The sequence below is a fragment of the Aulonocara stuartgranti genome, assembly GCF_965226115.1.
Source record: "Aulonocara stuartgranti genome assembly, chromosome: 7".
NCBI classification, from domain to species: domain Eukaryota; kingdom Metazoa; phylum Chordata; class Actinopteri; order Cichliformes; family Cichlidae; genus Aulonocara; species Aulonocara stuartgranti.
In genome coordinates, this window is record NC_138945.1 from 50,521,950 (window position 1) to 50,545,251 (window position 23,302).

At 39.2% G+C, this 23,302-nt stretch overlaps 1 protein-coding gene and 1 long non-coding RNA gene across 3 annotated transcripts in view; both read left to right on the plus strand.

The window, feature by feature from the left end:
• fbln1 (fibulin 1) overlaps positions 1-8,071 on the plus strand; it is a 33,579-nt gene extending 25,508 nt beyond the window's left edge. For both annotated transcript variants that reach the window (XM_082541075.1, XM_082541074.1), the window contains one exon: positions 7,508-8,071. In XM_082541075.1, the coding sequence (XP_082397201.1) occupies positions 7,508-7,647 (140 nt within the window). In that variant the 3' untranslated portion in view covers positions 7,648-8,071. The remainder of the gene's footprint in view (positions 1-7,507) is intronic.
• A 4,842-nt stretch (positions 8,072-12,913) lies between these two features.
• The window catches only part of LOC309711934, a 185,005-nt gene continuing 174,616 nt past the window's right edge, over positions 12,914-23,302 (plus strand). The window contains exon 1 of the long non-coding RNA XR_014278139.1: positions 12,914-13,007. This is a non-coding gene — a long non-coding RNA (uncharacterized lncRNA). The remainder of the gene's footprint in view (positions 13,008-23,302) is intronic.

Genomic DNA, 23,302 nt, shown 5'->3' on the forward strand with positions numbered 1-23,302 from the left:
CGGGAGATTACAGTATGGCTAATCAAAACACGTTCTCCTCCACACAGTAATCCCACAATCAAACACACAGCGCTCCGCTCGGGTGGTCCACCGCATTCAAATGTACTGATGAAGAGATAGCGATGCAGCAATGTCAAGCTCGCACAGACATTCTGCATACCCAGTCAGTAAGTCAAGTTACCAAGACACTGGTGTGAACACATATAGTACACATTGCTCGCAATAAAACTGTCGCAATAATTCATTATGATACACTTATCTCCCGTGCTTTGGTGATCCATTTAATTTACACTCATCATTACTCTTTGCTTTCCAGCACTGTGTTTTTAAGAAAAACCAACTGTGTTTAGTTAACCACTCAATTCCCAAAATTAATGCCTGTTTTTAATCCACGCTCATGATGTGACTTGCCCAGATAGATAGCAAAGTGCGCTAAAAGCTCATGAACACGCTGTATACTTCAGTTCTAATGCATAATAAAGTGCAATGATTTAAAATGCAAACAGGGCAGTTTTTCCTCACATACGCTTTTATCCATTTAGTCTACATTCAAGTCTATTTTATGCCCCTGAGCTATGGTTTTTCGCTTTGAAAGGTCAGTTGTAATGTAGTGCAAAGGTTGTGGTAAAGATAATGGTGCATGTTATGTCATCTCAGCTGCTCTGGCCCACAACTGCTAAAACAGAAAGTCCAAGAAAAGAACCAACCAGTTCCCTAAGGCCACTTCAGTGATGTCACAGCCCATGCGTGCCACTGTCCAACAGTGAATCACTGTTAATTGGCCTTAAAATACCAAGCCACACAGACATGGATGGGGTATACATGGGTCCCACTCCCTCTTTGGAGTGGTCAGAGTTGTGTTTGGACAGCCTGACCTGAGTGGCCATCAGTGCACCAGTCAGAAGATAAATACAAAGTCAGACCCTGAGGGGTCTGTACGCTGTCTTCGTACAGTTGATTATCCTGCCGCGCCGGGACATTTGAATGTATTATATTTCAGCCAAACTGAAGGGTTATCAAAACTGAAATTGCTTGTTTTACTAATGGGGTAACAAGGGAGCTAGTTAGCAATTTCTTTGGCTTGCCTTCGAGTTTTTATGGAGAAAACCTTTCAGGCAGTAAAAAAGAGTTATTGAAAAAGAAACCACTCTTTGCTCTGTTTATACAAATGCCAGCAGCTGTGAATCAGTAAGAGATGCACTTGGTACATCAGTGAGAGATCCGGATGATCTCACAGTTACTACAGTGAGGGTGCTCAAGAATGTCCTCCAGTACCCTCTTTGTATACTGGAACTTTGTACAGCACCTGGATGCTCTCCAGGGGTTTCACTGCAGTGAGCATGCATAGCGCCACAACCAGCATGTCATTATACAATACTGCGGTGAAGCCAATGCATACTTTTCATTTGTCTCTGGTGTTAAACCCGTTCATTTTGGATTTTGTCATACACTTCCTTGCTGAGTTGTAGAAACCAGAAAACCCCGAAATTGTACTGTTTACATGTAACCCTTCAATATTGCAGACCTCGTGGCCATGAAGGATGACAAATGCCTCCTGGCATTTGCTTCACTTTGTTTTGGGGGCAGCGTCTCTGCTACTACTATGTGTTTATTTAGGGCTGTTTTCTTCATGGGAGGCTACTTTATTGTGTGGTGGGATGCTTCTGGGGAGTGGACAAACTGTACAGCTGTTAGGGTTTAGTGTGATGGTGGCTGTTAAAAACCAGTGGGGTCACCTTTGCACCCTGCGGCAGATACTTCAAAGAATTGGAAAGACACCACAAACTTTTCCGGCATTACTTTGCAACTTTGCAACCCAGTCACAGGGCATGCTGTCAGCTGTAGAGGTTTGAAAACCTTCCCGTCTTTATTTATATGAATCTCAGGTGGCATTGCAGCAAATCAAAGTCAACCTGTTATGTGGATGTTGGCCCTTTGCCTTATAGCTTGGAAGAAATGTTAAAGATGCGTATGTGGTTGTGGTTTCACCTCAGGTTCGCTGTGAGTGCGTTGAGGCCCAGCTGTTAGCTGATGCTTTGCCTTCACTGAGGATACCACTGTGCTTTTGATGGGAAGCTCACGGAAACACAAAGTCATCATGTTGGGATTTCGCTGAGGCTTCCGAGAGGTCATGTAAAACGACTATGGTATCACGCTACTTCGTGCAGAGTTGGGCGCTTAAGCCCACAGTATAATGACATAATGACCCTTTCTTGTCCTCAAGGTTCACAAAAAATAGTTCACATGAGGTGTGCAAGATAACTGTGGCACATCTTATATAGATGAACATATATAGGATTAAAAGAAATTCCAAAATCTGAAGTGAGGAACCCTGAACCATGGTTCATGTTTCTTTTCAAATGCTCTGAGAAAACTGAAGGATTTGGACGAGCCATTGCAAAAATTCCGGACAGCACACTTTTGCACTCTGCATGTGCTAATTAGACCACAAACAAATTTACAAAACTCTAATGGGGCCGACACACATACCACATAGCCTTGTTTAGATGCCCTAAATAAATTTTAGTTTAGTTTAGTCTCTGTGTTTTTGTTATTTATTTATGTGGTAAGATTTTTTTTGTTTTACTTTTCACGGAAACCATCCTCTGGAGTTTTAATGGAAAACTTAACCTCAGCTGGCCCTGATTATAAGTGTTTAGCCGTAATTAGATATAGGCCACAATTAATGCAATAATAACATTTTTTAAAAATGCCCTTAATGTGGACTTAAACCCATCTGTCCTTGCGGTGGTCCATATTGTGCTCATAACAACTTACTCATCTTCATTGCATGATTGCTCATCCCAGGACGGAAGCTTTTGATCAGATCTCGTTTGATTTAAGCAAATGAGCAAAGAATGAACCTTTGCACTGATTAACTCCACTGGCGTTGCATGCCATCTCAGCTGGCTTATGTCTGAAAATAATTTTCCGACTCAAAATCCAATCTCTTTTTCCATGTCAGTTATTTTCTTAATATTGCAGCTGTTGTTAGGTTTAAGAAAAGGTTAGTTCTCTCTGACAACGCTAATGGTTTGGAAACAATAAAATCTCAGACCCGGGCCCCTTTAGTGTCACTACGCAACAGAATCCCAAAACACCAAAACAAGGGGCAACCCTGGTAGAAGTGGGCCCCATTCCACACTTCTCCAAGTGCTTATCACCAGAATCTGCTGGAATCTGTTGTGTGCCCACATTCCTGGCTCGGAGAAGGACAAGAGAGCAAAATAAAGTGACAGAGAGAAGGAGAGACGCCAGTCTAAGTTCCTATAGCTTGCCCCTCCCAGAGTTAAAGATCGATTCCTGGAGAAATGCCTCCATGGCTGTATCGCGTGACTGCAACTGCTCCCCTCCATCAAACACATGGGACTCATTTAGCCTTGTGGGCCACAGTGATGGTGCCACAAACGCCAGCCCCCCTCAGGAAGGGAAGAGAAGGGAGGGAAAAAAAGGCGAATATGTGAGTGGGGGGCCATCATACAATGCCAGTGTCCCACAGGACCCAGTGCATGGCTCATAATGGATCATCATTTGCCCTGTAGTGAATGACAACCAAATGGATTTTACTGCCTTTTTTTTTTTTACAAGTACCACAGGAAAGAGCCTCATAATTCATAGTGATCTAGGCAGTGATCTGTCATTTTGATCCATGCTGAGTTAAACTCTTGAGTCATCCTACTAAAGGCTTTAACATGTTACTGACTCAGATGAGTATGAGAAGCAGAAGTAAATGGGGGAAAAGAAAGAGGGCGGCTGAAGGTGTGATAGGAGGACAGTGTGGTGATTGTGCTGCCTGACTATACCACCGATAGCTGTTCAAACAGGCCAGAGCTGAAATGTCCCCAGCCCTCTGCAGAGAAAAGTCTGTTGACAGCTTGTGTAAACACTGGCATTTTTCCCCCCTCTAATCGCATGTTCACTTAAAAAGAGCACCCAATGAATTCCATGGGGATTCAGTAATGCTCTGTTGCAGTATGTTTATTCTTCCATCTGTTTTACCATGATATCACTGTGTCTTCTGTTTATGGGGTTGTTCATTGGCAGATCTTTGGCTCATTAACAGCAAAGGTTATTTGAAACTCATCTAAATTGATCAGCTGATGCCAAAAAAGTAGGGAAACGCATTTTAAGCAATAAATGCTATTCAGTATTCATTGATGATTACTTCACTGTTCTTTAAAGATCGACCCAACTTCCAGCCTCCACTCTATTCTCAATGACATAGTTTTGATAGAGTTGTGATATGTTAGCTTTGCGTGCGGTGGTTTGAACTGTGCCTCATTTTACTTTGTTATTCAGAACTTTTCATTTGCTATAGTGATCTTTAACTATACATATTTGTTTCTACAGTAGCATCTATTACCATCATGGTGTCTGGTAGTTAACATGCTCTGTTTTTAATAGGTTTGCTGGTCAATATCTAGGCCAAAATCTCAAGACAGAAAACAAGTCACATATACACTTTATAATTTATTAATCGTTGCATTGTGAGAGAAAAGGAGGGAGAGAACATAGAATCTCTGCATATTCAGTTTGACTTTTTGTTTTGAGTTGACAGGCCTGATTGCACAGACAGTGAAGAATAGAGCTAAAAAACTCCCAAATCTGTTGCTCAAAAGCCTGATTAATGAACAGTTAAATATTTCCTACTGAAGAAACAACTATTGATTCATCCCTTTTTTGTGGATGGATCAATAGATCTCAGTCAGTGGATGGTAAAACATAAGGTATACCCTAGACGTGGAAGTTAACAATCTAGCACACTGGACTGTGGGCAGAAATTTTTTACTACATTTTACTACAGGGAATAGTGTACACCATTAGTAGAAAATGCACTGGCTGGTTTGAAATATATTTATCTGATAGATTCCCATTTTTTTGTATAAAAAAGTCTTCTTCACAAATGAAATCTAGTCATGGAGTTCCACAAGGTTTTGTGCTGGGTCCAATAGTTTTCATTTAATACATAAAAACTTTAGCAGATATAAAAAAAATACTACAAAGTTTGTGTCGTTCAAATGATAGTCATCTTTGTTAATGAAGCCAAACGGCACAAATCAATTATTTAAACTGCAGACATGTCTTAATCACACAGGAAGTGATTTGCAGTGATGGGGTGAGCCCCAGATAGTAGATACTTAATGATATTCTCTGACTGCGAGTCCCAACAAAAAATTAACCACTGGCAATGCAAACTGAGTGAGTCCTGAATTAAAACTTTCTCAATTTGAAGGGAAGGAGTTGAACCCACTACCTGTGAGAGCAAATAATATCATTGATTAACACATGACAGTTGATTGACTTATACATTAGAGGGTTATATAACCAGGGAACCACAGAATTGCTTCCTGTGTACATGTCCCTTTATAAAACATAAAAACCTGTGTTGTTTTAAAGTTATAAATCCAGACAAATTAACAAAGTTTTATACTACTGTGAGGAATCTTGGAGTCATTTTTGTATAGGATATGACACATTAATCAAATATCTAGGTCTGCCTCCTTTCGTCTACACAGTTTTGCTAAAATTTGGAAAATCCTGCTGTAATACTACTCTTTCTAGGCAGGACTATTGTAATTCCTTATCATCAGGATATTTTAAAGATCCAAAGTACCCCAGTGAGAGCACTACTAGAAGGAAAGATTATACATCTCACATACTGTATTAGCTTCTCTTCACTGACTTACTGTTAAATCCTTTTTGTTACATATAAAGTCCTGAATGATCCTACCTTAAAGACCTCATAGTATTATACTATCCCAATAGACCACTTCAATTTCAGGCTGCTGGCCTACTAATGTTTCCTAGACTTTCCAAGAGTAGAATGGGAGGCAGTTTTCAACTGTTCGCCCTGTGTCCCATGGAACCAGCTTCCAGTTTGCATTTGGGAAAGACACAAGTCAAGTCAAGTGGCTTTATTGTCATTCCAACCACGTGCAGTGGTACAGTACACAGTGAAATGAGATAACGTTCCTCCAAACCATGGTGCCACATATGACATATAACAGACAATAAGCACCGGAGTACTTAAGGTGCAATGTGCAAAAATTGCAAACAAAACAAAACAAAGACAGTGCAACACCATACAGAACAGAATGATACAGACACAAGACAGTGCAGACACAACAGTGCAATAGAAATGTGCAAAAGTCTGAGAAGTATGCAAAAAGCAACTTGATGTATGAAGGTGTGCGTGCTCAGGATGCTCTCTATAGTCCCTCTGTAGAAGGTGGTGAGAATGGATGGTGGGAGATGGGCTTTTCTCAGCTTCTGTGGGAAATAGAGATGCTGTTGGGCCTTCTTAGTTATGGAGCTGGTATTGAGGGGCCAGGGGAGGTTCTCCCCCAGGTGGACACCAAGGAATTTGGTGCTCTTGACAACTCTTCACCAGTCCATTAGCTGTTGCACCTCCTCTCTGTATTCTGACTTGTTCTTGCTGATGAGACCCACCACAGTCGTGTCATTGGCGAACTTGATGATGTGGTTCGAATTGTGCATTGCTGCACAGTTGTGAGCAGAGTTAACTGTACTTTTAAATTAGGTTTAAGACTTTGATTTTTGATAAAAACCTATGGGTTAGAAACTTAAAGGTTTAGTCTGCTAAGGGACTTCCCTCAGCTTTCAGGTTCTACCCTCACCCCTGAACAAGTCATGACAGATGGCTGGCCCTCCTTGATCATGGTTCCACCACATGTCTCTTCCTGTTAAAAGGGAGTTCCTCCTTCCTACACTTGCCAAGTATTTGCTCATAGGGGATTGTCTGATTGTTGGGTTTTCTCTATAATAATATTATAGGGTCTTTATCTTACAATATAAAGCATCCTTGAGACAACTGTTTTTGTAAATTAGTAGTTTATAAATTCAATTTTGATTAAACTTCATGTCCTAAGACTCTAGATGTGTATAACCATAGTATGCTGCAAATTCAGTTATTGAAGTTGGAAGAAAATAAGCTTGAAACTCAAAAATATGTTCTAAGCTATTATGCAACCTGTCTAGACAGATAATTTAAGGATATGCAAGACTGACAGAGCTATCAGACATGTGAAATTAACGACTGAAGAATGGCTAGTTAAAGCAAGCTGTGACTAGCTTGTGACTACATGTTACTGTCTTTTCACTTTTGCTGGTAAATTACAAATACAATCACAAACTGTCCTTAATTGTAGTGAGGTAAGAGCAAACACTTTGATCCTCAACACTATAAACCCAAACTATCCAGAGCTAGATATCACTAGGGTGAACAAAGAAACCATATTTAAAACACACAGAACTACATAAATAATGACAAAAAGACTCCACAATGACAACAGTTTCTTTGAGGAAAATTATTCTGACTGATTGTAGTTCCTTAAGCTAACCAACTCTCAAGCTTCTGAACAAAATAATTCTTTTTTTGTTTATTGAGATTATTGAGACATGTCATGATACAACAAGTAGTCTTGCTTAGCACGGATCTACACATTTAGCCATACTACTTTTTCTCATTCATCTTTGTCTTTTCCAGGTATTGTTCGCCAGGTGAAGCCTCTGATTGGTCCAGCGATGACAGTACTCAAGCTATCTATGCGCAACCTGACAATTCAGGGCGACTCTGGCCATAACATCGTCAACGTCCATGTGTTTGTCTCAGAGTTTTGGTTCTGAAAATGTCAAGATTTTACCAACAATCACAATATAAGACATCCATTGTCAACACTGTACACATTGGTTTTGTTATATCAATGGACATATCAGTGTTGAGGTTTTAATGTTATGTGTTGACTATGGAATTGCTTTTGACTGTTGCTGAGATGAAATGCTCCTAGCTGCTTCTGAAAAGAGCAATACACTTTGTTTTGATGACAAGCTCAGCATTATGTGCACAAATATGAAGAAACTTTATATTTTAAAAAGACTTTTTTAATTGAACGTGCATGCATTTGGAGAGGCCCTTAAAGGATATGGGGATTACATTCAGCCATACTCTTTTCATGATGTTTAAGCCTCTGTTTTTAAAACACCTACCTTTCCTTTCCTACTGTGCACAAACTTTTTTAAAGGAATAAACATTATTTTTTTTGTTACAGTATTTGTTATATCTGTTGTTTTTTCCTGATAACATTTGAAGACCAAAATTGTTTGTTATTTTAACAGCTTTGGTTCAGTCCTTTTTCCTATCCTTCATCATGTTTGGCATTGACATACCCAACACAGTTTTAATGTAAAACAAGGTATGCAATGCAAAGTAATTTCAAATTGCTTTACTACCTTAACATAGTATACCAACTGTAGTATAAATATTATTTGGGCTCATGTCATTCAAAGGCTCACTACTGGCTGTTTTAATACAAGTAATCCATAAATGTTAAGATCTCAGAAACAGATGTAAAGACTGAAATAAAATATATTATAAGGCAGAATTCACACATGGAGATGAAATTGACAACAGTATAAAGATGTCAGGATTTACAAGCTAAAACTGGAATTAAACAAAACAAAAAAATTCAAACCTTGTATCCTGATGGCTCAGAATAGTGAAGAAATATTTTAAATGTAAGCATATGTGAAATGTATTTTTATCACATTAGTGATCCTTTATAATTTTGCCTAGAGTGCCATCGTCATTACAAGTACTAAAGTTGATTTTGAGCATTCAGACATATCAGTACTTGTGATCTTTTTGCAGTTTAGAAGTTGGGAAATGTAAGATTTTCCTACATGGCAAAGTAACAATAGGAAACAAGGTGATAGCAACACTTAAAGGCCAGAGTCACTTGAACCCATGTAACTGTATTTTTAATTGTGCCTGACAAATTATGTTTAAACCAGATATTCCCTCTTCAGACAATACTAAGGATGTTGGGATGGGTGAGAGGCTCATCTCAGACAGAAAAAAGCTGAATATGTGTAAGCGACAGTCCAGCTATCAGACTGCAATGTGGCCAGGGCCAGTTAAAGACTTCAAAGAAAACAGAGGATGGGGCACATCAGGATCTAAAGTCTGTGATAGATTTTAAGGCTCTACTGAAGGGGAGGAGGGGGAATCCTCTTCAGAGGAAATAGAGGGCAGCAGGTTAATCTTGTGGTCAACATGAAAAGAAAGAAGAAATGCAGTGTGCCTGTGGATGTGAGTGCATGTGCATGTGCACAACGTTAAGCTATACTCTGAGCAAATGGTTAATGCATGCATTGTAACTGTTTTATTTCTGGATGACATATAAGTGAGTAGCCTGACTTTTTTTTGTATGGCCTTATTTGGAGAAGAGGTGGGAATAGCTGGAAGTAAATGATGAAACAATGTGAACTGCTGTGATGACAGATGATAATAGATGTCCACATGTTCGGCTTTTCTATAGTGCATACCAAAATCCACAAAAAACCACACACACACATTGTAAGGATGTAAACAGCTGGAAACGAACAGCAAAAAGCTGTATAGTCAGACTGTGTGGGAGGACATTACCCAGAAAAGGCCTGGCTTGCTCTGAAGCTCCACTGTAAGAAAGACTGGGGCAGCAGTCCCTAGCAAAGTTACCAAACCACATACATGTGTGGGGACAAATGAGCAAATATCTTCTGCCAAATTCTTCATCCCAAGCCAAGAAGGAGCTGCTTGCAATGGAGACCTACGGTATGACTAAACCAAGTGGGCTTGAGTAGACGTAATGGCAGGAGAGCAGACCGGTGTGTGTCTGCACTGTTTGTTTGTGTACTCTACTGTGGCACAATGGCGGTCAGAGCTCTCAATACAAGTGGTCATGGTGGTGTCTGGCTCAGAGAAGACAGGGTATGGGGCTGATGGGAGTCTAGCCCAGGGGCTGGTGTGGCAGGCTGATCCCAGACAGAGACCAGAGGACCTCTGCAGGCACGTGCTCAGCCGACTCCTGCACTCACCCACTCCCTCTTTTTCCTGGCGTTCTACAACAGCTCTGACCGCAACACATGTTATAGGATATAAGTGAGCTCTTTTAATACATTTGTGGGTATTTATTTTTTTCCTCTATTTTACAAACCACCGTTCCTCTTTGCCATAAACACAAAAATGTTTCTTTTAGGTGGGCACTACCAACTTGCTATGCTTCCCCCCCGTCCCTCAGATGTTCATCTCTTTAGAACATTTTCTATTCACAGAGATAATGAGTTAATAACAACTGTAATGTAATTGTAAATTAACTGTATTTAATTGATGCATATTTTAATCCAAACTTAGCTCAAGTTTTATCTGTAACAGTTTTAAATATGCAAAAGCCAAAAATGAATTACAGTTATCTACCTCTATTGATAAGAACTTATTTCTAAATATGTCACATGAATTTGCCAAGTGGTGTTTCTTGTGAGTCCAATAGATGGCAGACACATACAACACAACACTGCACAGTCAGGGAATCCTACAAAGATCCTTGAGTAAATGTCACCTTGCATTAAAATGTCAGAAACAACCAACTAACTGCATCTTTTTTCTATCTTTCAGCTAAAAGTTAAACAAAAATAGTGTACTTAAACCTATGTCCATCTTTCCTAAATATATACCACGTGAAATTGATTGTGAGTGTTGCATTATACAAACCCACTGTGAGAGTCTTACATGACTAAAAAACAAACAAAGCTATAGGATCATAAATGACTGGTTCCACAGCAAATTACCTACTTTATACTGTTTTTGTGATATACTTACTTCTCTTTAAATCAGTTCAATCTTTTGAGTTTTAATGTGATAGACATTTGACCAATTATAAATGGGGCCCCACCTTGACCCAAAAGAAAAACACAAAGCACAGATGTGTGCCCTTACATAAATTACAGATTGTAAATGTAACCATTTATAACCGCTACTGAACTCAAACTGTTGCCAGATTATACAGTAGATCAATCACATTTGGGACTATAGACCAAGGCTGTACTCATGAAAATTCAGTGTGCACTCTCTCTGTTGTTACAAGCAGCTCAGAACACACTGTGACGTCCGTAGTGCTTAAGTGGATGCATATCGTAGGGAAAGAGGGAAAATCAATCCAACCGCATACAGTCTTGGTGTGATAGTCTTGACCTTAGACTGTATAGACATGGTTTTGTTTGATGTGGCCTTTATTTGTTACATATTGAGACAACTTTTACTACCGGTTGCAAAATTTAACATTTGAATAAAATGCTCTTTATAAGCACAAAAAGTACATTGTTTATTGTGAACAATATGCTTTTTGTGTAATGACACTCTAATTGTAAGGTTTAAATATCCAATGACAACTTAAAGATTACAACCCCAGTTTAACAGAAGTTGAGAAATGTAAATAAAAACACTGAAAAACATAAAATGTTTAAACTGAGAAACATTTTTGGGGAGAGGAATGTCCCATTTTGTGCCTGATAGAGGATTCTAGCTGCTTAAAATTCCCAGGTCTTCTTTGTTGTATATTTCATGGTATGAGGGACCCATTGTTTTCATCTGGTGAAACCCCATACCACATCAGCGATATAGGCTTTTGAACTGGTCGCAGCAGATGGCTGCCCCTCCCTGAGCCTGCTTCTGCCTCTGCTTCCTGTTAAAAGGGAGTTTTTTCTTCCCACTGTTGCCAAAGTGCTTACTCATAGCGGGTTGTTTGATTGTTGGGGTTTACTCAGTTTTCTTTGTATTATTGTAGGGTATTTGCCTTACAATATACATTTTGCATTTTTGCATATTTGTCAAATGACATGTTACAGACCAAGCATCAAACAAATTTTAATATTAGACAAAAATAACCTGAGTAAATACAAAATGCAGTGATGATTAATCAATGATGATTTCACTGATTAAGGGTGAAAAGTAACTCAAACCTACCTGGACCTGTGTGAAAAAGTAATAGCCCTCTTGTTAGATCATGAATTAACTGGGATTAACCTCATTTTTGGAAAGCTGAGTTCAGTTTCACAAAACACGCTCAGGCCTGATTACCCGCAGACCTGTTGAGTCAAGAAGTTACTTAAATACAACCTGCGGCCAAAGTGAAGCAGGCTAAAGATCTCAAAAACACATCAACACATCATGCCACAATCTAAAGAAAAAACATAGAAACAAAGTCTTTGACCTCTATCAGTCTAAAGCTTTGGGACTCCATTAATTCATGGTGAGAGCCATTATACACAAATGAAGAAAACTTGGAACAGTGGTGAAGCTTCCCAGGAGTGACCAGCCTACCAAAATTGCTCCAAGAGCACATCGACAACTCATCCAGGAGGTCACAAAAGAACCCAGAACAATATTAAAGAGCCACAGGCTTCACACGTCTCAGTTAAGGTTCTGAGGTTCATGATTCAACAGTAAGAAAGAGACTGGGCAAAATGATATCAATAGGAGTGTTCAAGGAGAACAGTACTCTTCTCGGGTGGCTGTAGCTCAGGTGGCAGAGCAGGTCAGCCACTAATCAGAAGGTCGGTGGTTTGATCCCAGGCTGCCTCCTGGCTGCATGCCAAATATCTTGGGCAAGATACTAACCCCATGTTTGCCTACTGGTGGTGGTCAGAGGGCCCGGTGGCGCCAGTGTCCGGCAGCCTCGCTTCTGTCAGTGGGCAGCTGTGGCTACAATGTAGCTTGCCATCGCCAGTGTGTGAATGACTGAATGTAGTGTGAAGCACTTTGGGGTCCTTAGGGACTAGAAAAGCACTATACAAATGCAGGCCATTTCTCATATTTGCCAAAGCAACAGCTTGATAATCCCCAAGACATCTAGGAAAATATTATGTGGATTGATGAGACAAAAATAGAACTTTTTTGAAGGTTTAAGTCCCGTTATGTCTGGCATAAAACTAACACAGCATTTCAGAAAATACCAACAGTGGTGGTAGTGTGACGGTCTGTACATCACACTACCACTGCTGTTTTGCTGCTTCAGGACCTGGAAGACTTGCTGTGGTAAATGGCAGAGGTGGGACCAAGTCATTGTTTTGCAAGTCTCAAGTAAGTCTCAAGTCTTTATCCTCAAGTCTCAAGTCAAGTCTTAAGTAATGTCAGGCAAGTCAGAGTCGAGTCTCAAGTCACTGGTGTAAAAGTCCAAGTAAAGTCACAAGTCTGAAACTTTGAATTTCAAGTCCTTTCGAGTCTTTAAAAAAAAAAACGAAAAAAAGAATGTTGCAGTTATGCTAAATGTAAATATTAGACCATGTAATTTTAAAATCTGTGTTTTTCTCAACACATGACAAAATAGTGAACTTAGAAAATATACACAAATTGTGAAATTGCACCTCTTTAAAATGCAGCTCAATTAAACCTAGCTCCAAGAATAATTTTCACCGACAGTTCTGAGATAAGCTGCATGTTATTCTTGGATGCGGTTGTAGGACCAGCTTTAAAATCGCATGACAAAAATATCATACACATTAAAAAAAACTGCATCACCAACGTAGCCTGGACAACATTTGCTAGTTAGATGAAGTCAGCTATCTCATCGTAGCATATTTATATGCATATTTATAATCATACGGTTCTTGGAGTGAGTGCACACACTCATGAAGTTTAGTAACTTCAGGTCACTGCAACAAGCAGGTACAGTTTACCGACGGATGGGTGCAGGACCTTAAAATGCACCGTGTAGAAAGTAAAGACCATCGTACATATCATAAGTTTACCAGTCTCACAAATCGTCGTCATAAATACACATTCCTTAACCGTTTATTAATAGGACCTTTGAGCTCAACGGTAATTAATTAGTAGTGGAAATAATTTCTGGTAGCATCACAGAAATGTAGCAGTGACAATAATACTGTATGCTGTAATCGTACTGGGCAATTAGTGATACAAAACAACTGTTTTATCCTGTGAATAAAAGTATATGTTTTTGTCAATGTACCATAATAACAGAAGCGAAACGCAATATTGTGTCAGGACAATTCACTATTTATGCACAATAAATAAAGGAGCATAGCGCGACAATTTCTGTTCAGCGTCAGACTTGCTTGTAACCTATATCACCAATTATGTTAAGAAAAATGACGCATTAACTACTAAAAAACACTGACCTTCGTGTAAATGCTTGGAGCAGACTAACCTGTGAGCTGGAGTGTTCTGGGACGTTATATTTGATCTTTGAATGGCTGCAATCCAGACCATCCGTCGCGTCTTTGTTACTTCGGAAACATGGCTCGAACAATTTCTCTTCAACGACGTAATCCGATAACAACCGATCTCTTTACCCGTCAGCTTCCCGTGGCTGTCATGCGACCAGCTATTGCAGTTAATAATACAACAGCTTCTTGACATTTTTGTGTTTCTTTTTATCTCTGTGTAACTGATTTTAATTGAAAGCCTGCGTGCGCTAGTACCGCTTGCCACGAGTTCCCAGAATCCTTTGCGGTTTTACCCCTGAATGACGTCACATTTTCAATCTCTATATAATATGCATGTTAAATTTTATATTTGGGGTAAAATATCAAGTCTTTTCAAGTAAACCGGTTCAAGTCCAATTCAAGTCCCAAGTCATTGGTGTAAAAGTCCAAGTCAAGTCACAAGTCTTAGAACATTTTTTCAAGTCAAGTCTAAAGTCATAAAATTAATGACTCGAGTCCAAGTCATGTGACTCGAGTCCACACCTCTGGTAAATGGAACCATGAATTCTGCTGTCTACCAAAACATCCTGAAGGAGAATTTCCAGCCATCTGTTCATGACCTAAAGCTGCACTTGGCTTCAGCTTTAGGTCAATGATCCAAAACACACGAGCAAGTCCACCTCTGAAAGACTTAAGAAAAACTAAATGAAGACTTTGGAGTGGCCTAGTTAAAGTCCTGACCTGAATCTGATTGAGATGCTGTGACATGACCTTAAAAAAAAGATGGGTCATGCTCTGATGTGTTCCCTCCAATGTGGCTAAATTACAACAATTCTGCAAAGAAGAGTGTGACAAAATTCCCCCACAGTGCTGTAAAAGACTCATTGCCAGTGATCACAAATGCTTGATTGCAGTTATTGCTGTTAAGGGTGGCCCAACCAATTATTAGGTTTAGAAGGCAATCACTCTTTCACACATGGGCATGTAGGTTTTTTCTCCTTAATAATAAACACCTTCATTTAGAAACTGCATTTTGTGTTCACTTGTGTGATTTTTGGCTAATATTTAAATTTGTTTAATGATTTGAAGTATTTAAGTGTGTCAAACATACCAAAAAACAGGAAATCAGGAAGGGGACCAATACTTTTTCAGACCACTGTAAAGTGCCTTGAATGTGAAAAGTGTAACTGTTGTTTTGATTCTATACTATAAATTCTATAGCGCTTATTCAAATTGTTTGTTACTTATTTAAACATTGTATACAAATACAATTGAATTTAATTGAAAATGACAGCGGGTGGCTCCTCTTCTCTTTAGTTTTGCGGGTGTGGCGTTCATGTTTTGAAAGAAAATTTCTAATTTCAATTCACCCGACCATAGAAGAAATTTTCATTTTGCCTCAGGCTGCTGTAAATGTGCTTTGGCCCAGGGCAGACAGCTGTGTTTCTGGATTATGTCCACATATTGCTTTTTCTTTATGCGATAAAGCTTTAACCTGCATTTATGGATAACACACTGAACTGTGATAGAGAAGGATTTTTGGAATTGTTCTTGAGCCCATGGAATGATTTTCAAAGCTCACGGGCATCTAATATTGAGTTTTGGCCTTGTCTCTGGCACACAGAGATTCCGCCAGAGACTGAATCTTTTGATGATATAATTTCTCATTGATCAGATATTATTCTAAAATTGAGAAACTGTTGTAGACAGTTTTGCAGATTGGTGAACCTCTGCCAACCTTTAAGTCTGAGAAACTCTGCCTGTCTAAGATGGTTTTAAGATAAGATAAGATAAGATAACTTTTATTAGTCCCACACGTGGGAAATTTGTAATACCCAATCACTCTAATTAATCTAATGAGTTGCAAAGTGTTCCTCTAGCTGTCTCTTTTTGGTACCACTTACTTTTCAAGCCTTTTATTGGTCCCGTCACAGCTTTTTTGAGATGTGTTGATGCCATCAAATTAAAAGAAATGTTTATTATGCTTTTCACTAAAAAAAAGAAAATGTTTCAGTTTAAACATTTGAAATGTTATCACATATGTTCTATTTGAATAAAATACTGGTTTATAATATTTGCAAATAACTGTGTTCTGTTAATATTTCTGTTGTTATTTACATTTTACACAGAGGGTTAATAGAAACTTGTGTATTTTCAGAAAATGCACCATAATAGACATGTTATGCCAATTGCTCTGCTGAATACAATGCAAAACAAGGATTTTAAAAGAATTCCAGTCCCATATTAAACTTACATCATTAACTATAGCTGTCTTCACTTTCCAGCGCTCAGCTATGTGCTTGACCTTTGAGGGCTATATCTATATACTAATGAGCATGATCTCAGAGCCTTCAGACCTCAAATGTTTGAGCTTTCATTGTATCTGAAAATGAGCTGTGAGTTTTCAGTGTCTGCTAAGGTCTTGTTTTGTCTGTGACTAAGCACATACACCCAACTGTCACCCCTCAGTGGACACTTCTCACTTTCTCAGATGCCTCTGGGTCTCTAAGCAGTGAGCAGATAGTGAACATAAAACACGAAGGGTTTACTCTGTAAACATATGAAATTATCAGCGGAATTTTGCATTTTCATCTGAGACCAATACGTACTGTATGTTTTGCATTTAGGTGTCATGTATGCAATGGCTGGGAATTCACTTTATACTTCTGACTATGACGCACTTGCCATGATCAGAACCATAGCCATTATTTTATCACTAAAACACTTTTAATACACCAAACTAACACAAGGAATAAATGTGTAAAATTACAGAAAAGATTCTGTTTGCTCATTGTTTAGACTGTCCTGTGATTATAAAACACAACATTTTTGTTAACTGACAGAATGTGTACTTTCTTTTTTTGTTTTGTTACTCTGTAAAATACACGGATTTCTATAGTAATTGGTGAAAAAACATGAACTTTCTGTCATTTAACTGTTCTGCATATCTATTTCTTATTTACTTTAGTGCAGTATAAATGGCCATGGGGGAGGTCTTAATGAGCAGGAAAAACCTTAAAACTTATGAAAATACATTTAAAAGTCCAAACTTTATGCCCATATTTATTAAAGTTGACCAATGGGCCAGATTCGAGTCTTTGGCAGTCCGATTCTGGCCCGCAGGCCTTAGGTTTGACACCCCTGATCTATATGACTTGGGTCACCGCTTATTTACAAAATGTATTAAAACCTCTAGACTTCAAATTGCCATAATCATAATGCTAAAGTGTAAAACAGATTTAAATATAATGAGCCTCCTGCCAAACTCATTCTGAAACAATATTAATCTGAAAAAGAGAAGGGAAGAATATATTAGCTGCTGTCATACAGTTTAAAATCCACAATTGTTTGTGCTGGAGCTGAGCGAGGGAAAAAAATAAGTTTTGATAGAAATACTATTTATGGGTTTATAATAGCAAAGCTCAGTCTTCCAGAGCACATCTGTATGTCATTGTTCCTAAACCACTGTCTCTGTATACACTCAGATTTTAAGAAGAGAGATTTAGAGAATTAATTATCCAATTGTTCAAAGACACCATCGTGGGTAAAAGGACTTAGGGCATCAAAAGGCGTATTTTTAATTTGATGACAGTCAAAATGTGTTTGCCTGCTTTCCTTTTAACATTACTGCATCTCTGCCTACTTAGTGCTCTGCTTTACTTTGTGCATGACTAGGCAAGTGATTTAGAGTTCCATAAACCACAAGGAAAAAAAGGTCATCTGTGATATTAATGAGTGTCTTTGACTCTGGCACCCTGGCATGGAGCTTTTCTGTGTGGCTTAATGTAGCACACAATTGCCAACAATAATTAATATTGTCGTAATTTTTTTTTTTTATCACCCTTTGTAAATTCAGAGTGATGAGGAAGTCCATCATAATATGTCTTGTAGTGGTAGAAGGTCACAGAAAGTAGGCTTGGTTAATGGTTACCCATGGACGTCTGGAGAGGAAGTCTGCGAAGGTAACACTGCTCCATCAACACACACTTAAATAAATTGTCTGTTGCCTTCAAAGTCACCCGTGTGAGCACCCAACCCCACAAAGCAGGGCTGAATGCCGCTTATTTGACATATGGAGTGCACTGTTGGTAGCCCACTGTGGTGATGTCTCTTCCTTGGTTTAAACTCATATCTGGATGAATTAAATAGGTCAAGCTTCATTGATTCCCGCATCTTTGTGTAACATTTTGAAATGCCAGATTGACTGGTAGGACACCACATCCTGTGCATATGATTATGCTATACTTGTATCACGCAGCCTTGACTTACAGATACTGTGCTGAGGATTAAAAGCTGGAGGAGACTCTGGAAGCCATTGAGTCATTGATCTCAGGATTCTCAAGTCCACACTAAGCCCTGAGTTATTCTCTATCCACTCACCCTCCTTCCTTTTTTATCCTTTGTTGTGGTCACTGGGACAATCGGTTACAGCCCAGCGGAATGGAAACCACTCTGTCAGTCCCCTGCTACGGCAAACTATTAAACAGAGGATCCAGTTACTATGTCTGGGAGAAAAGACATCTTTAGGGGGAATTTTGTTTCTTGGGATGCGTCAGTATGATCCCACCCTAAAGAAAACTATTTTATATGTGTTGTCTAAATCAAGCACCCAGTGGAATTCCCCAAATTATGGAAGGCTACAGACAAATGAGCTTTTGATAATTGCTTTGCTTGTCACTTCCAGAGTCTACTTGTTTCAATATTACTACTAAAAACTTGATTTTGTGAATTTTCCTTTTGCACTGGGGATTTTAGGTCAGAGTGGAAGTGAATTCAAGCCCAAAGCTATCAAGGAAAAAAACAGAATCGAAAACACAACACTGATGATGAAGTGGATAAACAACAGTCCCCCCGGAAACCCAATACAACTTGTTCCTGTGAATTGGTCTGTCTGTGTGTCTTGCTGAGGCAACACTGGCAAATTCTGTTCAACTCTTGTGGGTTTCAACCTCAGACCCTGTCTCCCAGTTGGAGCGACAGAAATGGAAGGTCGTGGTCACCGCGGATGCTTTGTTTTCCACAGTCCCTGCTCACTGCGTCCCACCCGCAACAGGACCATCTGCCTTCTCAATTAATAGGCATGTTTGTGCTCCACATTTGTTTGTGCTCATAGATGATTTTTGTAATAAAACTCAGACTTTCTGGTATTTCTTGGATTCCTGGGTGATGACACTGCGCTTTGCTTTTTTGGGCTTGTGGCCGTTTCCCGTGGAAAATGTAGCTTGCAGAAACTACTGTAGCTGTTTTCTGGTGTGTCTGTGGGATTAAATGAAGAATAGAATGAGTCTTGTTGATGTTCCGCCTACCACAATTAAGAGCAGACACGCTGTGTGCTGGAGAACGCACAAGATAAAGAAGCAGGCTTTGCACTGTCCTTTGAGACATGACAATAGGGGCAAAGTATTTAAGCTTAGAAAATGCCATGACATTTTGTTCTATCGTTCTGTCCTAGCATTCATTATTACTTCAAAAATATAGAGAAAAGAAAAGATTATTTATTGTTATTATTATTTTCTTTCTCAGTTCCATTAGACTCTGTATCATGTCAAAAGTTTTCAAGTCGCAAAAAATGTGACTTCAGCAACGATAGCTGACCAGACCAGGGTGACCAGGGAGCTAGAGGTCCTTTTGTATACTTTTCTAAATATGATTTTCCAGATTTGAAGAAATATTATTGCAATTTTACATAGATTGTGGATTTGGCTTTGGCTTTCTTTTGGGCAACACTGAGCTGCCGTGGGAGCTCCATGGACCACACACAGACCTTTGACTAGAGCACATTCTGCCCAGTTGCACAGGAACCAAGTGTGGGAAGAGGGTAGAGCTGGCAATCTCTACCACTCACCATTTTGAACACCATGGCCAAACAGCTGGACAACAGGAAACCGTGCACCTGCTGAGAGTGAAGCCGAAAAGAAACATTTTAAATTTACAAGAACAAGTTCCTTTACCAAAGGAAGGAACACTGTTATTATCATCATTATCGTCTTTACCTTACAATATTAAGCACCTTCACGTGATTGTTGTTGTCATTTGGTGCTATATGAACAAAAATGAATTGAATTGTTTAAGGCTCTTTTGAAGGAATGTTTCTTGGATCAAATAAAGGATGTTAAAATAATGTCTTAAGATTTTAACTGACTAATAATAAACGCCATTTGAGAAGTGAAAATCAACAAATCTCTTGGTCTTTACTACATTTATGCAATGATGGCACTGACTGAACAAATCTAGTCCAATTCATGTTTGTTGTGAGTCTGGTCGAAGATGGCTACATACCAGTTTATCTTTTATAGTGGGAAGCCTCCTCAAACTGATTAATGGTGGTGCTGCCAAGATTTGGCTCATTACCTCCTAAGTCTCAATAATGGCACGATTCCTATTCTCTGCTTTTGAAATGCCTTGTCTTTATGACAAAGACTAATCTATCTTTAGTTGACAGATAAACCTAAGAAAAATTAATCTGTCCAGTTGCTTGGCTCTTCTTTTTTTGCAGGATAGGCTTTCTATATTCACCTTCCTGAAATTGTGATCTCCAAGGATTTGCAATAACATATGAGCTCATTAGTCTGTGACTGTTTCTCATCACTTAAGTATAAGTATGTAGATTTTAGATTCTTTGCTCTCCAAGAGCTCATGCCCAATCGACCAACCCTACAATTTATGGATGCCAGCTTTGTTCTGAAATGAAGTAAGTTTGTGGCAATCATGATAAAAAGTGAGAAGGGCCCTTTCTTATAGATTTTAAAAAGCCATTGCATTTGTTTGGGTTCTACTAAGAGGTCATTGCTGCTTATACAGCTTAATCTCAAGGATGTAACGGTGATGAAGCTACAGTTGTTCACACAAGGGTCTGTCATCAAACCTCCCAACAACACCACTCAGCAAGCAAGCAGCATGGAGAGATTTCTCATTAGAGCACGCTTGCAGTGGTAAGGGGTCTTACTCTATAATGATTTAAGCATATGAATCCAAAGCTGTGGCTTTTTTTCTGTTTTTTTTTTTCTGAAAACTGTCATGGATCAAGTCCTGCTTTTATACTTTGATGTTTTAAGTCGCCTTTCCACCATTACGAATGACGCATGGCACTGTTTGGCTCAATGGATGAAAACCATAATGTGATTTCTCCCCATTGTTATACATTTTCCCCAAATTGCAGACCCACCCCATGGGGTGGGTCTGCAATTTGATTCTTTGATTCTTTGCAAAGAATCAAGACTATCTGGTCTGTCTTAGGAGATGTCTAGAGCTGTCAGGAGATGTCTAGAGCTGTCAGTGACTGTCATCTATCAACAGTCACTGACTTAAACCAGTAAACAAACGGAATACTTGGCAACTGTATTCCGTGGCAACTGACTTCTCCGCAAAAGTTCAAACAGAAATACTTCAAGACTGTGATTGTTTGGTGAAATCTTCTCCGGATTGTTGATTCTAGTTTATTTTTAGCTTAGAAATAAAACTTCAAGATAAGCTTACATGAGGTTTGTCTTGAAATGTAGACAAATGAGAAACGCTGATGACTGCGTGTTGCGTTGCTCTCATTATATGTATACAACTTAAAGAAAAAAAAGGACAAAATGATGATTTCTCCCTATCACATGAACCCGCGTCATCCTTGAATTAGTTATGTCAAACACTGTCAAGCTGCCTGTTCTCGAATTGCCACATGGGGCGTCAACTTTCATCCTTGCATGTAGTAAGATCTTCCCTTCGAGGCTCTACAGTTAGATAAACACAGTGTCTTATGGGGTTTTCAAATTCTGTCTCTTTCATACTGAGTGTTACAATCAACCATAAGCCGGCTTGGGTGCACTGCCATGGATCGTAGGAGGAATATGTGAGCAGTAAACATGAGAAGGTCTCCTCCATTGACAGGAATTCCACTTTCTGCTGCTGCTGTGAAACATGGAATACCTAATTGTACAGTGGTCACCCACTAGGTCTAAATAGGGTTCAAGACCACACAGTACGATGCAGACCCACTGTAGGAAACTCTCAGAGACACAGGATGAAACTGTGAGCTTTATTCACCGATTGTTTTGCTTTAGGGTGATCCATCTGTGTATGGTCTTAAAATATGTCTTTTTAAATCTTTCTCATTGCTACACCTCTTCTTCATGAATACAAACAATGAGATGCTAGCATTAAAGCATTTTCTTTGTTACTTCAAAATTTGTATTGATAATCTTCTAAAAACATAAACTGTATGAGTGAATGCTTGAACATGTGACAGTTTGACAATAAAAGCATTCAGATTATGCTTTGCTATTTCAGGTTGATGGCCCAAAGCAACATGAAAGAAATAATGGAAATGTAAAAAATGATGTATTGGATAAACGGCGAAGAGGGGAGCATATTTATGAGGTGATAATTTGTATGTTTTCTCTCCGGACTATGGCCCCTCGGAAAACCTCTTAACACAGAAGGTAAAACAAGGGGTGCCTTCTGTAGTATGTGGATTTTAGTCTATCACTGGCTAGCCCAAGTTTAGATCGCCCCCCCTCCTGCAAATGACACATTCAAATTAGGTGTGGTTAGGGGTTTCTTCAAATACACAGCTAGATTCACACAAATTCTTCTCCCCACCTCACCTCTCTCTGGTCTGGCCTAAGAAAACCGCATGCCGGGGTCACTGCGCTCTCCCCAAGCCAAACCAGACCCATAATTTTGCTTTTGTTTCAGATGTAGCCTCAAAGCCTGAAATATAAAGACTCAGGCCAGCCTGGGAAGGTCAGTATGTAGAAGGAAAGAGCGCGATAGAGATGGGAAAGGCTGAGAGAAAGCAAGAATCAAAGAAAGAATGAGATGGGGAGGGGGGTAAGGAGAGAAAGCGGACCTCAAGACTGTTGTTGAGAATGGAGTGGTTTCCAGCCTGTTGAGGAAGTCTTTATTATACAGTATGTGTGTGGACAGGAAGAGCTGTGTAACAAGGAGCAGATTGGGCCAAACCACTGGCCATTACTGACCATTGCTGACCATTACACCCAATGAGCTTTAACTATTTTTGGATCCTGGCTATCTCTAGGTTAGGAGAGTACATTTACACTTTGCATAATCTCTGTGTGTGACAAAAGATAAACTTTTTGTTCATAATGTCTTCCGTTTTCTGCCACCGCCTTCAGTATAGGTTAGACCTTATAAAATAAGATGACTCTGTTTTCTTTTTTTGGGCCATGCTGTTTCTGAAGACTGAAGCAGCTCTGTAACTTTTTTTCAGTGGCAGTTAAATTACTGTTGATGAAAAAATAATGAAAAACATTTTTTATATTCAATGTTTATTCTATGCAATATTCTTAAACTG